Here is a 23165-nt window from a genome sequence, read left to right as displayed (position 1 = left end):
TTGTGCTTTTTTCTGTCATGGAACTCGGCATACGTATTATAATGGTGCCTGTCCTCCACTGCCCTTCATGAGGATTGGGACTGTATAATCATTATATCCCTTTTGTCTAGCAAGTTCTCAATACATTATATATTGTTTAATGAATAACTGGCTAAGTGTTTGTGTTAATTTTCTAATTGTGACAATTTTATACAGCTATAAAATGTGCTGTCCATATACAAGAAGAGCCTCAAAATCTAGCCGTCCTATGTATGGAGCTGTCACCTCATTTTTACACTCATTGATCATTCAGAATGAACCACGATTTGCCATGTTTGGACCAGGTTTGGAAGAACTAAATACATCTTTGGTGTTGAGCTTGATGTCTTCCGAGGAGCTTTGCCCAACAGCTGGTTTGCCTCAGAGGCAGATTGATGGTAATTTTCATGTTAATCTACAGTACATAATAATTCAAACACTTTGAGCTTGACTCTAATGTTAAATAGAAAGAAATTAGTTTTTAAATTAATTAACTCTTTGTTGTAATGAAATATACTAATTTGGTGCATGGGAGCCCTCAGGTTTCTATGAACTGAAAGAATTAATTTACTTTTTATAAGAGGTAAGCTTTCTCTTACTTTCTCAGTCCAGAATATGAGATTATGTGAAAGCAAATTGTATGTTGTCAAAATGTTATATTTGTTTGCTATAAAGCAGAAACTAACACACCACTGTAAAGCAATTATACTCCAATAAAGATGTTATAAAAAAGTTATATTTGTACATTTACCATATTTTAAAAGAATGTTAACAGCAAAATCCATTCAGCACCTACTATATGCAAAGTACTTTGATATATATTGGAATTTCAAAAAAGAGCTAAATTATCACCTTACCTTTATTTCTATGATAAACAATAGCAACAACAGCCATGTAGTTAGTTTCGTAAGCAGGATGTATAATAAACATGCATAACAGTGTAAACTAGCTTGTGCTTTACTTATTCATTTATTGAGAGTACCTATTAGATACTAAAGATGCAGAGATTTAAAACAAACAACATCAGAAATCTCCTGTTTGCCCTGAAAGGTACTTGGTCTAAAGGAGGGCAGAGACATGTATACAGGTGATTAGAATGTGGTGTAATTAGCTCCTGTGTAGAAAGGTAAGGGTCAGAGAAGGCTCTGCATTGAACCTGATGCCTTACATGAGTCAATAGGATAAGTAGGGGTAGGCCATCAAAAAAAAGGGTAAAATATTCTAAGCAGTGAGAACTACATTTCTAAAATCCCAGAGTTCTGAGTGTGCATGACACACTTGAAGTAGCTTTGTGTGTCCAGAGTGGGGCCAGGTGAGAAGACGCTTGTATGTCAAGCATTTGTTGAAGGATTTTAAGCAGAGAAGTAAGATGATCAAGATGGCATTTTGGATAGATCACTCTGGCTCCTGAGTGGAGAACTGATTAGAAGTTAAGAAACCACTACAATATTGTGATAAAAATATGAAGGATATAGAATTGACTCAATGTGTGTTAGCAGTAATACGGATAATTCCTGGTTTTTGGTCTGATTTTCATATTGGATGATGGTGCCATTCACTAGGTTAAGGAAACACAGGAGGAAGAGAAACTTTTGATACAAGTAGAGATGCCTGCTATAAGCTAGCCACTTGAATGGAAGCTCCATTAGGGCAGAAATCTTGTCAGCTTTATTCTTAGCTGTGGTGCCAGGCACATAGTAGGCATTCAATATACATTTGATGAGTGAATGAACGAATGACTTTATGGATTACTTTATGCATCCATATCTCAAGAGAAAGATCTGGGCTAGAAATGAAGATTTGGGAATCATATGAAGTCCACATGGACTTGGAAGTTTCTGACGATAGAGAGGAATATTGTAAGCTAGGTGCTGAAATCATCAGTGAACGTTTGGAGGAAGGGGTTATCAAAAGGAGATTCATAACTGACAAGGTTAAGGACAGGAGATGGTATTACAGCTAAATGGTGTGTGTGTCTCAGAGAGATGGAGTTTTTTCAAGAGGGTTGGTGAGTAATGGTTAAGACATGGCATTGAGGAGTAAAGAGACCATTCACCTCATCTCTTTACCCTGAGATGTGAGAGAATAGGTAACTTTGTTACTTGAGACCCCACTGTTAAGAGAAGTGGCACCTAGGGACAGGCTAGTTTCAGGTAGGGCCATGAGGTGGAAGGAACCCTTCAAGAAGAGGTTGGGGATATGGGGAAATTTGCTGATAGTGAAATGGCAATTTCATTCTCCAGACAGCAGCTGGAGTGATTGTTTGAAATTGCCCATCTAATTGTGCCTCAGACCCTGCAAGGTCAGGGAAGAGTGGAGGGATGAGTCATTGGCAAGGTGGGGCAAAACAACATGAGAATCATACTGGGCTGAGGTTAGATGTGTTGAGAGGGTAATTTCTGGAAGTTAAACTGATGTAAACAAAGATTAGAGACATGGTAGAATTTGTTTCTGTGATCTCTCTGGGGAGGCCCTTGGTGGCGGGAGGAATAGGGCCACTTTGCCTGGGATGCTTGCAGTCCCAGCCACCAAGATCTCTATATATGTGTTGCCCAGAATGGTGACATAAGATGGCACGGCGTAGCTGCTTTAAATACCTAGAGTGGTTATGCAGGGATTAAGGATATGAAAGATGGAGTTGTCCTAATGAGGTAAGTAGAGGCCAGATTATATTAAAATTTTGTTTATCTGAAGAGCAGGGGCTTTGAAGGGAAGAGATGTAATTAAAAGCATTTTAAAGCAATCTCTCCAGCTGCTGTCATAAGAATGGATAGTAGGGGGCAGAAGTGGATTTAGGAGACTAGTTAGAAATGATTACAGAAGTACAGGTGAGAGATAATAATTTAAACTAAAAGGTGGGGGTGAGGATGGAGAGAAGTAGACAGATCTAAGAGGACATTTATATAGTAAAAAGAGGTAAAGCCAAGGAAGAGGAAAAGGATCTTTCCAGGAGGCAAGAGGAGAATCAGCCCCGTAGTGTTAACACAGCCAAAGGAGGGAAGGAGTTAAGAAAGAAGGACAAATGACAATGTTGAATAATTTAGGTATAAAATAGTAAGAAGCGGGCTTCCCTGGTGGCGCAGTGGTTGGGGGTCCGCCTGCCGATGCAGGGGACGCGGGTTCGTGCCCCGGTCCGGGAGGATCCCGCATGCCGCGTAGTGGCTGGGCCCGTGAGCCATGGCTGCTAAGCCTGTGTATCCGGAGCCTGTGCTCCGCAACGGGAGAGGCCACGGCGGTGAGAGGGACGCGTACCGCAAAAAAAAAAAAAAAAAAAAAAAAAAGTAAGAAGCTAGTGTTTAGCACCTGTTACTTACCAGTCACTCCGTAGGTGTTTTACATATGTGATCTCATTTAATGCTTACAATAACCCTAAAAAGTGTGTATTATTTCTATATTTTGATGTCAAAGCAGGCTCACAGAAACATGGGCATATGTGGCAAATTCAGGATTCTAGCCCAAGTCCAATTCAAAATTTCAGTGTCTGCCATATTTCCTCAGTTTTCTAAGGTGCCATGAATTTAAAAACAGCTTTTCAGAGTGGGGAAAAAAAGCCATTTGGTTGAATGTGTACGTGGAGTATAAGACTAATGAGAAACATAAAAGAAGTGAAACTAAGCCTTAGTCTTGAGGATAAATAGTAGTAGCTGTTGCGATGCAGCTGCTACTGAGAGGATGATGATAAAGTTAATGATGATAGTGATGATGGTATGAAAAGGAATCTTAGGGCTTCCCTGGTGGCGCAGCGGTTGAGAGTCCGCCTGCCGACGCAGGGGACACGGGTTCGTGCTCCGGTCCGGGAGGATCCCACATGCCGCGGAGCGGCTGGGCCCGTGAGCCATGGCCGCTGAGCCTGCGCATCTGGAGCCTGCGCATCCGGAGCCTGTGCTCCGCAACGGGAGAGGCCGCAGCAGTGGGAGACCTGCGTACCGCAAAAAAAAAAAAAAAAAAAAAAAGGGAATGTTAAAGTCTAGCAGTTTTTTCTTCTATATCCATAGTTTATTACTATGTGAATGAAAATTGCTTACGGCATCTTTTCTTCAACACAAACATTTCATTTTATTCCAAAGCTATATGTATCACTTGTCATAGTTTTTCATTTACTCTTTTTACTTATACCAGGTAATTTTTTTCATTCTCATCTTTTGCTGTCTTTATTAATGACTTGTTTTGATAACTGTAATTTTCTCCTTTAGGTATTGGATCAGGAGTCAGTTTTCAGTTGAGCAACCAACATAAATTCAACATCCTAATATTATATTCAACTACAAGGTAAGGCTACCTACTTGGCAACCTATCTGAGACATCAGTAATGGAATATTTTAGGGGGGTGAAGTCTGTTTAGTGTCTGTTTATGTTCTGTATTTACATTTTTCTTATAGAAAGGAAAGAGATAGAGCAAGAGAAGAACATACAAGTGCAGTTAACAAGATGTTCAGTATACAGAATGAAGGGGATGATCAACAGGGAAGCCGGTACAGTGTAATTCCACAAATTCAGAAGGTGTGTGAAGTTGTTGATGGGTTCATCTATGTTGCAAATGCTGAAGCTCATAAAAGTAAGTATTATCTTATTTTCTTTTTAAAAGTGCCTTCTTTGCAAAGCAAATAAGAAAGTATGTTTTTAGGCTTTACTGTGGCTTGTTAAGAATATCATGGCTAATTTTATCAATGTGATTCTGTTATTACTGTTAATATTGGATTCCCAAAACTTGATGTGCATTAGGATCACTGAGGGATCTTGTTAAAAACGCAGCTGCCTGATTCCTACCCTGGTGGATTATGACTCATAGATTTGGGTTGTGTTTTGGGCATCTGTTTTTTTAACAAGCTTTACAGAATTCTGATGCACACCGAAGTTTGATACTATAACTACATAGTGTTTTTTTGTTGTTGTATGCTTCTACACTTTTTGTTATTGGTGTTTTGTCTGCTTTTGGCCCTATTCAAATAATTTATGCAGGTATATGAAAAATTTTACCTTTATTTTAATTATCCAGATAGTAGAGAGATGTGTGGGGTGGAGTGTTTACTTTAAGTAGATTAGTTAAGAACACTATCCATATATTCTGAATAATTGCCATTCACAGTGTGATAAATAGCATGAAAATAGAATATTATTGGGCCACAAGCCAGTATTGTAATTTCTTTCCCAAATCCTCTGTGAATAAGGTAGGGTATAAATATACAATATATTATTCTCACTCGGAACAAGATAGCAGCATCCCACTGCTGAAAGAATTTACAGTTTATGGTGCACTGAAATTAACTATAGCAACAAAAGGCAAATGCAGCTCAATTACTGACTAGCTGGACTCATCCCACTGCATTAATGGCCTAACAGAAGAATCGTGTCCATTTCTAGAAGTAAATCCTTTACCTCAGTCTCTTCTGTTCTTCCACATAAAACATCTGGTGTTAAATTAAAAATTATAAGATACAAAAAATATCAAAATGAAATGACCCATTGTCAAGTGATAAAGCATTCGATGGAATTAGACACAGAGATGGCCTGGATGTTAGCCCTCTCAGAAAGAGACATTAAAAGAACTATGATTAATATGTTAAAGAATCTAGTGGAAAAGATGGACAATATATGTGAACAAATAGGGATTTTCAGCAGAGAGAAGGAAGCTATGAAAAAGTAAAATGGGAATGCTAAATATGAAAAATATGATAACAGGTGAACAGTTCCTTCAGTGGACATATTAACAAAGGAAACCTTTTGTGAATGTGAAGATAGATCAATTGAAATTACCCAAATTAAAACACAAAGAGAAAAAAGAGTAGGGGTGGAGGACAAAACATTCAAGAGCTGGGGGAACCTATTAAGTGATCTAACTCAGGGGTTGGCATTTTCTTAAAGGTCCATATAGTAAATATTTTAGACATGTGAGCCATACAGTCTGTCACAGTTACTCACCTCTGCTATTATAGTGCAAAAGTAGCCATAGACAGTTTGCAAATGAATGGACATGGCTGTTTCACAAAGAAATTTATTTATAAAAACAGATCTTCAGAGTGTGGTATGCTGACCCCTGATTCAATTTATATGTGATTGGAGTCCCAAAACATGAAAGGAGTAAGAACAGGGAAAAAGAAATTTCTGAACAGATAATGACCAAAACTATTTCAAAATTACTGAAAGAGAATAAACCACAGATCCAAGATTCACAAAGAACTCCAAACCTGATAAATAAAAAATACAGATACATCATAGCCAAACTGATGAAAACCAAAGGTAAAGAGAATATCTTGAAGGCAACCAGAGCAAAACAAAACATACATATAGAGGGCCAAAGATAAGGACAGAGACTGTCTGACAGAATTTTGCTGTAAGCCAGAAGGTAATGAAGGGAAATCTTTATAGTATTCAAGGGGGAGAAAATCTAATACCCAGCAAACACATCTTTCAGAAATGAAGGCAAAATCAACACTTTTTTCAGACAAACAAAATCTGAGAAAGTTCAGTCAGCAGATTTGTATAATAAGAAATATTAAAGGAAACTCTTCAGGCAGAAGAATATGATACCAGGTAGAAAACTGCATCTACAAAAAGAAATGAAGAACCTTGGGATATAAACAATATAGCTATACATAAAATATTTTTTTCTAATTTTAATTTATTTATCATTATGTAAAGGATAAACAGTAACAATGTATTATGGGCTTATGATATTTTTTAAATAAAATATATTGTAACAATATTACACAGCATGGAAAGGCAGAAATGGAAATATAGTATTATGAGGTTCTATATGTGAAGTTATATAATACTTTTTAAAAGTAGACTGTTAGGGACTTTCCTGGTGGCACAGTGGTTAAGAATCCACCTGTCAATGCAGGGGACATGGGTTCGAGCCATGGGCTGGGAAGATACCACATGCCATGGAGCAACTGAGCCCGTGTGCCACAACTACTGAGGCTGCGCTCTAGAGCTCACGAGCCACAACTACTGAGCCCATGTGCCACAACTACTGAAGTCCACGTGCCTAGAGCCCATGCTCTGCAACAAGAGAAGCCACCACAATGAGAAGCCTGCACACCGCAACGAAGAGTAGCCCCCGCTCGCCACAACTAGGGAAAGCCTGCACGCAGCAACGAAGACCCAAATGCAGTCAAATAAATAAATAAAGTAAAAACTAAACAAAGAAGTAGACTGTTGTAAGTTTAAAATATACATTGTAAATCCTTGAGCAACCACTAAAAAGAAGTGTAACAGAGGTATAGTTAAATAAGCCAGTAGTGAAGATAAAATGGAATCATTAAAAAAGTCAGTTCAAAAGAAGGCAGGAAAAGGAACAAAGAATAGATGGAACAAGTCAAAATTCAATAGGTATATGATAGATTTAAATGTACTGTGTTGATAATTACATTAAATGTTTATTTGTTTTCTATTAATATGTAACAAATTACTGCCAACCTAGTGGCTTAAAACAACATCTGTTTATTAGCTCAGAGTTCTCTATGTCTGAAGTCTTGAGCACGGCATGGCTGGGTTCTCAGCCTAGGTCTCAGAGGCTGAAATTAGGGTGTCAGATGGGTTACATCCCTTTCTGGAGGCTCTAGGGAAAAATCTGCTTTCTAGCTCACTCAGTTATTGGCTGAATTCAGCTCCTTACTGTTGTATGGCTGAGATCCCTGTTTCCTTGCTGGCTGTCAGCTTGGGGCAGCTCTCAGCTTCACAGGCCATTGTCATTCCTTGTCATGTGACTCCCTCTGTCTTCAAATCCAGCAATGGAGAGTCTCTCTCACTAGGTAGAATCTCATCTGTTTTAAGGGATCACCTGATTAGGTTAGGCTCACTGAGTTTAATCTCCCTTTCTTGAAGTCAGCTGTGTCTTATAGTATAGCCTAATCATGTCAGTGATAATCCCACTGTATTAACAGATTCCTCCCACACTCAGAGGAGAAGGGATTATACTGGGGTATGAGTCATTGGGGTCATTTTAGAATTCTGCCTACCACAAAATGTCAGTGATTTACACTCCAATGAAAGGCAGAGATTTTCAGTTTGGATAAAAAAGCTAGACTCAATTATATGTTTAAATTTTGGAAACTATGGCCTTTGAAAGAAAGGGTAGTGACAGCTACAGAATTTGTGAGAGGAAAATATCTATATCAAAGTATTTTTGCTTTTAAACCATAGAGACATCTGAGTGGTACTGTTTTTGTTCTCTCTGATTTCACCTAAATTCTTGTCCTTGCAAGGCTGATTAATGTAGTTTTACGAAAGATCAGTAAATGAACACAGCAATAGAGGCAGTTTGTTATGTTTGGATCCTGGTAATTTTTTGCTTCCCTTGTTTTGTTAGTTTTTAATTTTGTTTTATTATTTTTTAAGTCATTACAAGTAATGCAAATTAAGGGTTTTGACTACATTCCTTAGGACATGAATGGCAAGATGAATTTTCTCGTATTATGGCAATGACAGATCCAGCTTTTGGATCTGCAAGAAGACCAATGCTGGTTTTATCTTGTATTTCTCAAGCTAATGTAAAAAGAATGCCCTGTTTTTATTTGGCCCATGAGCTGCGTCTGAATCATCTAAGCCACCCATGGATGGTAAGGTACAATTTTCTCTGGTGAGAAAAATCTCATTTTATTTTTCACTCTACTTTCTAATTGATTTTTATTTTTAAAATTCTTTTCTACTCATTCTCTTTAATAAAATAACATTCTAAAAGTCAGTTTTAGTAGCTTAATTTGTGGGAGATATTTGGTATCAAAGCTGACCTCTGAGATAAGTAATAAACCTCATATTGGTAGTAATTATAAGACAGAAGAGAAGATGATATTTTTTAATCTAAGCTCTCTAGAAGACCAAACTTGAGTGACTCACCCAAAGTCTATTGGGATCTTTTTAGTCCTGTTCTTTTTTGAGTGTCCAGGAAAATGTCCCACTTAATTATAAGATTTTTCACTCAGTTTCTTATTGACAGTAATCTCTTTTATTTGCTCATAGGTCCAGGATACAGAGGCTGAAACTTTAACTGGTTTTTTGAATGGCATTCAGTGGATTCTTGAAGAAGTAGAATCTAAGCATGCAAGATGATCCTCCTTTTAGACCTTGGGAACTGAAAGAAAGCATTTGGAACTTGTTACTAAGGTCGTGATGTGGATATTTGCTCAAGTCAGCTCATTCTGCCCTGCCTTTTTGCAGGTAGGGTTTATATTGGACAGCTGTAGCTACTCTATTTTTTAATATAATTTTTACTTTTTACCTTAATTACAAGAAAAAAGTTTCAGTGCTAGCATTTGGCCCCAAAATGAACCTTTTAATATTTTAAAATAACTTATATATACATATATATATATATTTTTTAATATTAAATTCTGGAAAAACAAGTTTATGCCTCTCTCATTCTTTATGGTTTCTCTTCTTTTCGTTTCAAAGATTGCTATAGTGGGGAATAGCAAATTTACTAAGCTTTCAATAGGTTATTTTCAAAGGTCCTTAACTGGTTATCAAAAAATAAGTTTCTATCTATTTTTAATAAATGTACTATTTAAAACTGAATATTCACTGGAATTTCATTTACTATTATGGCCATACAACTTCTGTTTCTTTTCTGAAACAGTAGGAATTAACTTTGTATCATATTCAATACTAATTCAGTGAAAATAACTGGAAATTCTTGCTCTTTTCAAATAACTTTGAAAGCTCATGAGGTGCTAAAGCCAAATTTTATTCCTTACTCATAGAGGAAATATTCCAGAGACGCTCATGATCATATGACCTCCTATTCACTAATTGCTTGCACTTTGCAGAGGAAACATTACAGTCCTCCTATCTCATTGGAATTGAAGAATTTTTAAATTATAATTTAAAAAGCATAATATTCTTAGTGGTGCTGCACCCAAGATACAGCCTCCATCCTGTGAGCAGGTGCCGTTTCAAAGAAAGTAGCTGTCACATCTTGGGTGCACTTATCCAGAACTTAGCTTCAGCACTTGTATAGTTGGGGGCAGAGTGAGAAATGCCGACATTCTGCTCCTCCTAGGAAGGTTGCCCTCTGACTCGGAGAGAGAGTGCTGTTTCCTCGGCTGCCCCAGTCTAGAATGGAGTTTCTTCTTTCTGAGCTGGAGGAGGGAAGGAGGGGAGTGGGTCTTGGTTCAAATCCCACAGACTCTTACTGAGTTTTAGTATATATATATATTTGAATAAATGTTTCTTCATTTGCTGTATGCTCTTAGGACCATTTACAGAGATTTTAATGATTTTTTTGTAGTCCATTTTTGTCTTTATTTTATTTTATTTTTTAATGATTTTAAAAAATTAATTTTCTCCAGTTTCTCTAGGGAGCCATTACATGGAACTCTTCATTCTGTTATGCCAAAAGTAGATCTACTCTCCCCTTTTTTTAATTATATGTAGTTATGTTACCTCATTCATTCCTGATGTTGGTAGTTTATGTCTTTTTTCTTCATGATCAGTCTGGCTAGAGTTTTATTGATTTTATTATTCTCAAGAACCAGCTTTAGGATTTATTGATTTATTCTATATTCTGTTTCATTGATTTATGCTCTAATCTCTATTTTTCTGCTTTTTAAATGTAAAAAAAATTTTTTAATTTCATCTTCCCTTTTTTAGATTATTAAGGTACAGACTTAGGTCACTGATTCTATTTCTTTTTTTTTTTTTTAACATCTTTATTGGAGTATAATTGCTTTACAATGGTGCGTTAGTTTCTGCTTTATAACAAAGTGAATCAGTCATACATAAACATATGTTCCCATATGTCTTCCCTCTTACGTCTCCCTCCCTCCCACCCTCCCTATCCCACCCCTCCAGGCTGTCACAAAGCACCGAGCCAATATCCCTGTGCCATACAGCTGCTTCCCACTAGTTATTTACCTTACTACGTTTGTTAGTGTGTATATGTCCATGACTCTCTCTCGCCCTGTCACAGCTCACCCTTCCCCCTCCCCATAACCTCAAGTCCGTTCTCTAAGAGGTCTGCGTCTTTATTCCTGCTTTACCCCTAGGTTCTTCATGACATTTTTTTCTTAAATTCCATATATATGTGTTAGCATACGGTATTTGTCTTTTTCTTTCTGACTTACTTCACTCTGTATGACAGACTCTAGGTCTATCCACCTCATTACAAATAGCTCAATTTCGTTTCTTTTTATGGCTGAGTAATATTCCATTGTATATATGTGCCACATCTTCTTTATCCATTCATCCGATGACGGGCACTTAGGTTGTTTCCATCTCCGGGCTATTGTAAATAGAGCTGCAATGAACATTTTGGTACATGACTCTTTTTGAATTTTGGTTTTCTCAGGGTATATGCCCAGTAGTGGGATTGCTGGGTCATATGGTAGTTCTATTTGTAGTTTTTTAAGGAACCTCCATACTGTTCTCCATAGTGGCTGAACCAATTCACATTCCCACCAGCAGTGCAAGAGTGTTCCCTTTTCTCCACACCCTCTCCAGCATTTATTGTTTCTAGATTTTTTGATGATGGCCATTCTGACTGGTGTGAGATGATATCTCATTGTAGTTTTGATTTGCATTTCTCTAATGATTATTGATGTTGAGCATTCTTTCATGTGTTTGTTGGCAGTCTGTATATCTTCTTTGGAGAAATGTCTGTGTAGGTCTTCTGCCCATTTTTGGATTGGGTTGTTTGTTTTTTTGTTATTGAGCTGTATGAGCTGCTTATAAATTTTGGAGATTAATCCTTTGTCAGTTGCTTCATTTGCAAATATTTTCTCCCATTCTGAGGGTTGTCTTTTGGTCTTGTTTATGGTTCCCTTTGCTGTGCAAAAGCTTTGAAGTTTCATTAGGTCCCATTTGTTTATTTTTGTTTTTATTTGCATTTCTTTAGGAGATGGGTCATAAAGGAGCTTGCTGTGATTTATGTCCTAGAGTGTTCCGCCTATATTTTCTTCTAAGAGTTTGATAGTTTCTGGCCTTACATTTAGGTCTTTAATCCATTTTGAGCTTATTTTTGTGTATGGTGTTAGGGAGTGATATAATCTCATACTTTTACATGTACCTGTCCAGTTTTCCCAGCAGCACTTATTGAAGAGGCTGTCCTTTCTCCACTGTACATTCCTGCCTCCTTTATCAAAGGTAAGGTGACCATATGTGCGTGGGTTTATCTCTGGGCTTTCTATCCTGTTCCATTGATCTATATTTCTGTTTTTGTGCCATTACCATACTGTCTTGATTACTGTAGCTTTGTAGTATAGTCTGAAGTCAGGGAGCCTGATTCCTCCAGCTCCGTTTTTCATTCTCAAGATTGCTTTGACTATTCGGGGTCTTTTGTGTTTCCATACAAATTGTGAAATTTTTTTGTTCTAGTTCTGTGAAAAATGCCCGTGGTAGTTTGATAGGGATTGCATTGAATCTGTAGATTGCTTTGGGTAGTAGAGTCATTTTCACAATGTTGATTCTTCCAATCCAAGAACATGGTATATCTCTCCATCTATTTGTATCATCTTTAATTTCTTTCATCAGTGTCTTATAATTTTCTGCATACAGGTCTTTTGTCTCCTTAGGTAGGTTTATTCCTAGATATTTTATTCTTTTTGTTGCAGTGGTAACTGGGAGTGTTTTCTTGATTTCATTTTCAGATTTTTCGTCATTAGTGTATAGGAATGCCAGAGATTTCTGTGCATTAATTTTGTATCCTGCTAATTTGCCAAATTCCTTGATTAGCTCTAGTAGTTTTCTGGTAGCATCTTTAGGATTCTCTATGTGTAGTATCATGTCATCTGCAAACAGTGTCAGCTTTCCTTCTTTTCCAATTTGGATTCCTTTTCTTCTCTGATTGCTGTGGCTAAAACTTACAAAACTATGTTGAATAAGAGTGGTGAGAGTGGGCAACCTTGTCTTGTTCCTGATCTTAGTGGAAATGCTTTCAGTTTTTCACCATTGAGGACGATGTTGGCTGTGGGTTTGTCATATATGGCCCTTATTATGTTGAGGAAAGTTCCCGTTGTGCCTACTTTCTGCAGGGTTTTTATCATAAATGGGTGTTGAATTTTGTCGAAAGCTTTCTCTGCATCTATTGAGATGATCATATGGTTTTTCTCCTTCAATTTGTTAATATGGTTTATCACATTGATTGATTTGCGTATATTGAAGAATCCTTGCATTCCTGGAATAAACCGCACTTGATCATGGTGTATGATCCTTTTAATGTGCTGTTGGATTCTGTTTGCTCTCCTTCTCAAACTCTTCCAAAATATAGCAGAGGGAGGAACACTCCCAAACTCATTCTATGATGCCACCATCACCTTGATACCAAAACCAGGCAAGGATGCCACAAAGAAAGAAAACTACAGGCCAATATCACTGATGAACATAGATGCAAAAATCCTCAACAAATATTATTCATTTTTTGGCCACACCATGCAGCTTGTGATTTTTTTCTAATCTGTCTAGTTTCTTATATCCTTTCATTTTTAAAAAATTTAATCATACTTTTTAGTTCTAAAAGTTTCACTGTTTTAGAGCTTCCCTTTTTCTGCTAAAACTCTATCTCTTCATTCATTCTGTCTTTTCCACTACATTCTTTAACATATTTAAATACTTTTTAATAATCATTTTTAACTAATTTCAACTTAGGTCATTTGTGAGCATACCATACCTCTATTAAGTATATTTTCTCTTGATTTGGGGCCCTATTTTTCCTATTTCTTTATATGTATCCTATTTTAAAAAAATATTTATTATAATTATTTTTTTATTTATTTTGGCTGCACCGGGTCTTAGTTGCGGCACGCGAGATCTTTAGTTGCGGCATGCAAACTTCTTAGTTGTGGTGTGCGAACTTTTAGCTGTGACATGCATATGGGATCTAGTTCCCCAACCAGGGATTGAACCCGGATCTCCTGCATTGGGAGCACAGAGTCTTACCCACTGGACCACCAGGGAGATCTCTATATGTCTCCTGTTTTGAAAAATTATACACAGGGAGTTTTTCCTTAAGGGAATAGTAGATTGTGAAGTAGATAATACTTTTTATTTTGTCTTTTGTTTTTCAGGCAAGTTCAGCCATCCTTTCTTTTTTCATCATTCAGCTAGGTTGACTTGGAGCTGGACCATATCTTTATTTAACTTACTTCTTTTACAAATCAGATCATATCTCTTGTTTCCTTTTGTGCCAATCCCCAATATGTTATGCTACCACCAAGGAGCTGATCTTATTATATTATCACCTGGAAAGGGGTTGGGTTGCCTATATAGTCAGTTTCAGTTCATCTCTAGATGTAATTCCAGCAGGGTCCTGAAACCTAAGCACTGAACAAAAATGTAAGACATTTTTCTGCCCTCTTTGTCTCTTACCAAAATTCCTGTGGGGGAGAATTGGTGGGCTCAACAACTTGTTTTCACATTTGGAGTTCTTTCATTTACAATATGTTGTGCCAGTCATTTTGTAATTAAAAGCTTCAGTGGTATTTTTCTCATCCAGCATAATCTCTCTTCCTATGACAGAGCTGGTATTCCATCCACAGATACCCAGAATAGGCAATTGGTCCCATAAAAGCAGTGTAGCTCTTTGATCACTAAAATAGCCTGATTCTCTTTGGAATTTAGTTTATTTAGATTTCTTTGTATCTTCTACTCTTTGCTGGCTTCAAGTATAATTTTCATTTTATCCTGTGTTTTCTTGCTGCAATAACAATCTTTCGTGACCTACATTCTGTCTGAAAACAAAACTTTTAGTAGTTTTTACACTGTGTTTTAAACACCTTATCATCTATGGTCTCATATATTACAATGTTCATTTGTTAAAACATTTTTAAGATTATGTCTACACCCATTATCTGAATTATTATATGTTGTGAAAAGTTCTCACAGTCTCATTTTCCTCATGATTTTCATCATTATTTCATTTTTACTATATAGTATGATGACTTTTTACTGTTTTTTTTTCTATTTTGATGGGGTTGTGTTTACGTTCATATTCTTTGATCCTTGGAATAAGTACTAAGCAAATTTGCATAACATACGAGATCTGATTCTTGCTACCAGTCTCATCAAATTAAATTTCCTGTATTTAAAAATCTCTAGCTGCTTATTCTTTCTACACATCTGTATAAGAAGTTGTTAGAAGTAGCATGACTAAGTTATTATGTGCAAAGACCCTAAAACCAGATTGGTTTGGGTTCAGATCTTAACTTTATTATTTTATGATCTTGGGCAAGATTCTTATCTTCTATGTACCTGAGTTTCCCTAATTTAAAATGAAGATAAATAATAGTAGTACCTACCTCATAGGGTTCTTAAGAGTTTTAAATAAATTAAATATTCCTTTGCCAAATTTCTATTTTAACTAAAATTTCTATTTTAAACCTAATAGTTTGTATCTCTTAAGCCCCTCTTAAGCTGCTACCCCTATTATGCTCCTCCCCCCTTTCCTCTCCCCATTGGTAACCCTAGTTTGTTCTCTATATCTGTGAGTCTGCTTCTTTTTAAAATAATATACTATTAAATTAGAAATCTAGACTAATAATTTACTAAATGAAATAGAAAGTAGTAACTGGTAATAAATCATTTGCTACATTGTATGGACTAGTATTATTTCAACCTGATTTTTTGAGGTTATTTTTATGAACATTATTAGAACCATTTGAATTTTTTCTCCTTTGAGCTTTCTGTTCATGCCTTTTGCCCACTTTTATATCAAATTGTTCTTTTTTCCCCTCAAAATTTAAAGGGCTGGGTGTATCAGGGAGACAAATCTATGTCTATGATGTATGTTGGAAGTATTTTTTCCCCTGTTTATCATTTGTCTTCTGACTTTACTTATTGTATTTTGGATGTGCAAAGCTTTTAAAAAATGTAGTCTAATTTATTAACATTTTCTTTTGTTATATATATATTTTGGTAATAGTTAGAAATTCTTTACCAACACCCAGGTTATAGGGGAATTTACCCATATTTCTACTTGTATATACTTGTGTGGTTTCATATATTACACATAAATCTTGGATCCATTTGGAGTGTATTCAGGTATATTGTGAAGTGTGAATTCAATTTTGGCTTTCTCCAAATGAATATTTGATTGTTTCATCATACAGTTGACCCTTGAACAACATGGGGGATGCGGTGCTGACCATCCATGCAGTCAAAAATCCATGTATTACTTATAGTCAGCTCTCTGTATACACTATTCCTCCAGTATCCACGATTCCACTTCCATGTAGTAGTAGTAAATACTTTTGGAAAAAAAAATCTGCATATAAGTGGATCCATACAGTTCCAACCTGTGTTGTTCAAGGGTCAACTGTAATTTATTAAAAGTGACCATATTCCCCCCAGTGTTTTGAGATACCATCTTATTAGACACTAAATTTGTTCATGTAATCTAATTTAGCCTTGCTTTTCTGTTTCTGTGTTCCTGTTCTAATGCCACACTTGTTACACTTAAAGAGGGGTTTTAACATTTTTGAATATCTGATAGAGCTTGTCCTCCATCATTCCTCTTTTGAAAGGTTTTTTAATATATTCTTAAATATTTATTTTTCAATATGACCTATAATATCAACTTATTTTAAAATTTGTATTTTTTATTGGAAATACTATGTATACCCATGCATAAATATATTACACATATATATAATAACTTGGAGAGAAATTACGTAGTTAGGATGTTGAGTTGTCCCACCCAAGACAATGGATGTGCTTCCATTTATTCAAAACAGAAGTGTTTTCAAGTTTTCCTTATATACATATATTTTGCACATTTTTTGTTAAGTTTATTTTTAAGAATTTTATCTTTATTGTTCCTATTATAAATGGAGTTTTCCCTTAATGTTCTATATTATAGTTATTATTTGTATATGTGAAAGTTATTGATTTCTGTTTATTAAATTTATGTCCTACTTTATAGTTTGATTTAGTTTTTTTGATTCCTTTGATTTTCTAGATATAAAGGCATCATCTGCAAATAGGGAGGTTTTACTTCTTATTTTACAGTGTTTAATCTTCTATGTGATTTTGCTTTGCTAATACTTGTAGTATGTTAAAGAGTAGTGAGACAGTGAACCTCCTTTCTTGCCTTGTTCCTCATCCTGGTGGAAATGCCTCTAGTCAGAGGTTTCCCACTATGTAACATATTGGCTTTAGGAGTGATGGTTTAGTAATCATGTTAAGGAAGTATGAATTAAATACTATCTTACTAAGTGCTTTTTTAAAATGAGGGATGGGTGACAAATTTCATCAGAGGTCTTTTTAACACCTATGGTGATAATCATGGTATTTCTCCTTAAATTTTTAATAGGGTGAAATATGTTAGATTAATACTGAACCATTCTGACACTTCTGGGATAAATCTCTCTTGCCTCATATTGTATTATTTTCGTGTAGTGTTAAAATCTTTTGCTAATATTTGCTTAAAACATTTTACTATGAATGTATGTGAATTCATAAGAATTTTTGAAAGTGTGATATCTTTTTTTTTTTTTTTTTTTTTGCGTTGTATGTGGGCCTCTCACTGTTGCGGCCTCTCCCGTTGTGGAGCACAGGCTCCGGACGCGCAGGCTCAGCGGCCATGGCTCACGGGCCCAGCCGCTCCGCGGCATGTGGAATCTTCCCGGACCGGGGCACGAACCTGTGTCCCCTGCGTCGTCAGGCGGACTCTCAACCACTGCGCCACCAGGGAAGCCCAGAAAGTGTGATATCTTTATCAGGTTGAGGTATTAGTGTTACACTTGCTTCATAAAAATGATTATAAAGTTTTTCTTTTTTCCATTCTCTGAAACAGTTTAGGTAATATTGGGAACACGTGGTTTTTAAAATTTTGGTAGAATTTATTCTCTGAAAACATCTGCTTCTGATTCCTTTATTACAGGATAGTTCTTTGATGACTTTCTCTATTCTATGGAAATTGCTTAATCTATCTCTGTAGGGACCAATTTTTCCTAAGAAATTATTTATTGCATCTAGGTTTTCCAGTTTATTTGCATAGATATTATACTTATGATTTTTAAATAGATCCTGTTTCAGTGATTAATTCCTCTTGATCATTTCTTATTTTGTATTTGTGTACTGTCTCCTTTGTCTGTATTATTACTTATTTTTCAAGAACTAGAGTTTTGATTTATTTTGTGCTTTGCTCTTCCCTTTTATACCTCATTAATTCTGCTGTTATTTTTCCCTTCTCTCTTCTACTTTCTTTCTTAGGAATTTGATTATTTTATCACTGCTTTTATTGTATTCCATAGATTCTTTAATGTGGTGTTTTTATATCATGATTCTTTAGAAATTCTGAAATTTTTATTTTCTTTTCCAAAGAACTGTTTAATAGAAAGTTTTAAAATTTTCATTGAAGAGTCTTTTTGTTTTCTGTTTTAATTAATTTCTAATTGTTGTTTTATAATCAGAGAATGTGGTATTAATTTTACTTTGTGAAACTTACAGAGGTTTTGTGATGACCTCATAGATGGTCAGATTTACTGAATGTGTCATGTACATTTGAGAAGGTATGTTCTTTTTGATAGGTGTCAGTAAGAGCTACTTTATTGATTACGTTATTTGGGTTGTATATATCTTTACTTAATTTTTTTGTTCTTTTGATCTTTTTTGAGAGAGAGTGAAATATTGAAGTCACCTGTTATTACTGTATTCTGTCTATTTCTGCTTGCTTTATTAAGGAAATTACTGTGTTATTTGGTGAAAATATATTCATAGCCATTTTTTCTTTACTGTGGATTGGATCCTTCAGTATTATCTAGTAAACTCTTTGTCTTAATTAATACTTTTAACCCTAAAGTCTCCCTTATGGAATATCAGGATTTTTTATTTACTTGTATTTACCTGGTCCAGCTTTTCTGAGTCACTTTGTTTTAAGTGAGTCTGTTTATTTAACAGTTGGGTTTGTTTAGCAGTTGGGTTTTGCTACATGAGCCAATTAGAAAATTTTTTTTATTTAATAGGTCAGTTAAGTCCATTTTTATTGATTGATAAGATTATTGCATATTATTTTAAGTAATATTTACTATGTATTATATATTATATTTCTTTTAAAAAATTGATTTATTTATTGTAGTATAGTTGATGTACAATATTATATGTTATAGGTGTACAATATAGTGCTTCACAATTTTTAAAGGTCATACTCCATTTATAGTTATTATAAAATATTTACTGTATTACCTGTGGTGTTCAACATGTCCTTGTGGCTTATTTTATACATAGTAGCTTGTACCTCTTAATCTCCCTACCCCTATTTTGCCCCTCTCCCTTCCCTCTCCCCAGTGGTAACCAGTAGTTTGTCCTCTTTATCTGCCAGTCTGCTTCTTTTTTGTTATATTCACTAGTTTGTTGTCTTTTTAGATTCCACATATAAGTGATAACATACAGTATTTGTCCTTCTCTGTCTTATTTCACTTAGCATAATACCCTCCGAGTCCATCCACATTGCTGCAAATGGCAAAATTTCATTCTTTTTTTTTTCTTTTAAAGAAGATGTTGGGGGTAGGAGTTTATTAATTAATTAATTTTTGTTGTGTTGGGTCTTCGTTTCTGTACGAGGGCTATCTCTAGTTGTGGCAAGTGGGGGCCACTCTTCATCGTGGTGCACGGGCCTCTCACTATTGTGACCTCTCTTGTTGCAGAGCACAAGCTCCAGATGTGCAGGCTCAGTAGTTGTGACTCACGGGCCTAGTTGCTCTGCGGCATGTGGGATCCTCCCAGACCAGGGCTCGAACCTGTGTCCCCTGCATTAGCAGGCAGATTCTCAACCACTTCTCCACCAGGGAAGCCCTCATTCTTTTTTTATGACTGAGTAGTATTCCATTGTATGTATATACCACATCTTCTTTATCCATTCATCTGTTGATGGACGCTTAGGTTGCTTCCATATCTTGGCAATTGTAAATAATGCTGCCATGAATATTGGGGTGTATGTATCTTTTCAAATAAGTGTTTTTGAGGGGTTTTTTTGATATATACTCAGGAGTGGAATTGCTGGGTCATATGGTAGTTCTATTTTTAGTCTTTTGAGAAACCTCCATACTGTTTTCCACAGTGGCTTCACCAATTTACGTTCCTACCAACATTGTATGAGGCTTCACTTTTCTCCACATCCTTGCCAACATTTGTTATTTGTGTTCTTTTTGATGATAGCCATTTTCACAGGTGAGAGATGATATCTCATTGTGGTTTTGATATGCATTTCCCTAAGGATTAGCAACATTGAGCTTCTTTCCATGTGCCTGTTGGCCGTCTGCATTTCCTCTTTGGAAAAATGTCTATTCAGTTTTTCTGCCCATTTTTTAATTGGGTTGTTTGTTTTTTTGGATGTTGAGTTATATGAGCTGTTTATATATGTTGCATATCAATGCCTTATCAGTCATATAATTTGCAAATATTTTCTCCCATTTTCATTTTGTTTATGGTTTCCTTTCTGTGCAAAAGCTTTTAAGTTTAATTTAGCCCCATGTGTTTATTTTTGCTTTTATCCTTTGCTTTAGGAGATAGATCCAAAAATATTGCTACAATGTATATCAAAGAGTGTTTGCCTGTGTTTTCCTCTAGAACTTTTATGGTTTCTGGTCTTACATTTAGGTCTTTGATCCATGTTGAGTTTATTTTATTTTATTATTATTACTTTTTAATTTATTTTTGGCTGTGTTGGGTCTTTGTTGCTTCATGCAGGCTTTCTCTAGTTGTGGTGAGTGGGAACCACTCTTGATTGCAGTGTGCGGGCTTCTCATTGTGGTGGCTTCTCTTGTTGTGGAACATGGTCTCTAGGTGCACAGACTTCAGTAGTTGTGGCACGCAGGCTCAGTGGTTGTGGCTCGCAGGCTCTAGAGCGCAGGCTCAGTAGTTGTGGCACACGGGCTTAGTTGCTCCGCGGCATGTGGGATCTTCCTGGACCAGGAATTGACCCCAGGTCCCCTGCATTGGCAGGTGGATTCTTAACCACTGCGCCACCAGGGAAGTCCTGGTTTATTTTTGTATATGGCATTAGAGAACGTTCTAATTTCATTCTTTTACATGTAGCTGTCCAGTTTTCCCAGCACCACTTATTGAAGAGACTGTCGTTTCTCCATTGTATATACTTGCCTCCTTTGTCATAGATTAATTGACCATAGGTATGTGGGTTTATTTCTGGGCTGGCTATTCTGTTCCATTGACCTATGTGTCTGTTTTTGTGTCCATACCATGCTGTTTTGATTACTGTAGCTTCATAATATAGTCTGAAGCTTCATAATATACTCAGGGAGCATGATTTCTCCAGCTCCATTCTTCTTTCTCAAGATTGTTTTGGCTATTTGGGGTCTTTTGTGTTTCCATACAAATTTAAAAATTATTTGTTTTAGTTCTGTGAAAAATGCCATTGGTATTTTGATAGGAATTGCATTGAATCTGTATATTGCCTTTGGTAGTATGGTCATTTTAACAATATTAATTCTTCCAATCCAAGAACACAGTATATCTTTGCATCTGTTTATGTCATCTTTGATTTCTTTTATCAGCATCTTATAGGTTTTTGAGTATAGGTCTTTTACCTCCTTAGGTAGGTTTATTCCTAAGTGTTTTATTCTTTTTGATGTGATGATGAATGGGATTGTTTCCTTAATTTCTCTTTCTGATAGTTTGTTGTTAGTGTATAGATATATAACAGATTTCTGTGTGTTAATTTTGCATCCTGCAATTTACTGAATTCATTGATGAGCTCTAGTAGTTTTTTGGTAGCGTCTTTAGGATTTTCTATCTGTTGTATCATGTCATCTGCAAACAATGACAGTTTTACTTCTTCCTTTCCAATTTGGATTCCTTTTATTTCTTTTTTTTGTCTGATTGCTGTGTCTAGGACTTCCAATACTGTGTTGAATAAAAATTCCGAGACTGGGCATTCTTCTCTTGTGCCTGATCTTAGAGGGAATACTTTCAGCTTTCCCCATTGAGTATGATGTTAGCTGTGGATTTGTCATCTATGGCATTTATTATGTTGAGGTATGTTTCCTCTATTCCCATCTTCTGGAGAGTTTTTATCATAAATGAATGTTGAATTTTGTCAATGCTTTTTCTGCATCTGTTGAGATGATCATATGATTTTTATTCTTCAATTTGGTAATATGGTGTATCACATTGATTGATTTGCAGATATTGAAAATTTGAAACTGTAGTTTCCTTTTTTGTAATCTCTTTGTGTACTTCTTTTTCTTCTATTTTGATATGTTCTCTAGATATTTTTAATATTACATGTCATATATATAAAATATTATGTACTTTATATGTTCTATATTTTAATTTTTGTTCTAATGGTTAGCTTTGTACTAATACCTTTTTTTTTTTTTTTTTTTTTGTGGTACGCGGGCCTCTCACTGCTGTGGCCTCTCCCGTTGTGGAGCACAGGCTCCGGACGCGCAGGCTCAGTGGCCATGGCTCACAGGCCCAGCCGCTCCGCAGCATGCGGGATCTTTCTGGACTGGGGCGTGAACCCGTGTCCCCTGCCTCGGCAGGCAGACTCTCAACCACTATGCCACCAGGGAAGCCTGTGTACTAATACCTTTGTTAATGCCCATTTCTTTACTTAGATTTCTTCCCCCTACCTTCTCTGTCACTTTTTTACTGACCATTTTTACCTCTCTCTTTATTTCATTTTCACTATTTTATCTGTTTTAATTTTTGCTTATGTCCCTCATTATATTCTCAGTCTAAGCTGTTCATTCCTTGGTTATCATGCAAGGAAGGATGATTTTTTTCTTTATCTTCATTTTTTTCCCCTGTGTTGTTAACTCTCATTTTATATCTTCCTAACTTTATGTTCATTTCTATTTTGAATTTTTAAATATATTCTTTGAAGTTTTTTTCACACCTGCAAATGCTTGTTTAAAGATAATTAATTTTGTCTGGCATATTTTGTTATAGTTTTTCTGTGCTTTGTGGTTGTTTTTTGGGAATAATTTTCATCATCTGAAATGTTTTGATTTTCATTTTTTTTGTTTTCTATTACAGTACTTTTAATATAGATGTTGTCTTCTATATTCGGTTAATTTTAGGAATATCTTACATTTTTCTAGGCCAGCATTAACAGTTGTGTGTAGAAAAGGACGAGTTTGGTGGCAAATTAGATTTCTTAGCTCAAGAGAGCCCTCTTTTGTTGGCATGATGAAGTGCAGCTTGTTTCATGAATGTCTACATTCTTTGGGTGGCAAGGAGAGAGGATCATGAAG

The 23165-nt window shown here is 35.9% G+C and overlaps 1 protein-coding gene across 6 annotated transcripts in view; it reads left to right on the top strand.

Moving 5' to 3' along the window:
- FBXO4 (F-box protein 4) overlaps positions 1-23165 on the top strand; it is a 287548-nt gene that overhangs the window by 4271 nt on the left and 260112 nt on the right. Inside the window, exons 3-7 of one of the 6 annotated variants that reach the window (XR_004481339.2) lie at positions 196-416; positions 4212-4287; positions 4398-4573; positions 8404-8579; positions 8980-9177. Coding sequence is in view for 5 of the 6 variants with exons in the window: in XM_004265959.1 (XP_004266007.1) it covers positions 196-416; positions 4212-4287; positions 4398-4573; positions 8404-8579; positions 8980-9069 (739 nt within the window). In the remaining variant the exon portion in view is untranslated. The other 5 variants (XM_004265959.1, XM_033421194.2, XM_049708190.1 and 2 more) reach the window with 5 other exon arrangements.

This window comes from Orcinus orca, chromosome 3 (genome assembly GCF_937001465.1).
Source record: "Orcinus orca chromosome 3, mOrcOrc1.1, whole genome shotgun sequence".
Taxonomy (NCBI): Eukaryota; Metazoa; Chordata; class Mammalia; order Artiodactyla; family Delphinidae; genus Orcinus; species Orcinus orca.
This window is presented reverse-complemented; position numbering and strand designations above follow the sequence as displayed.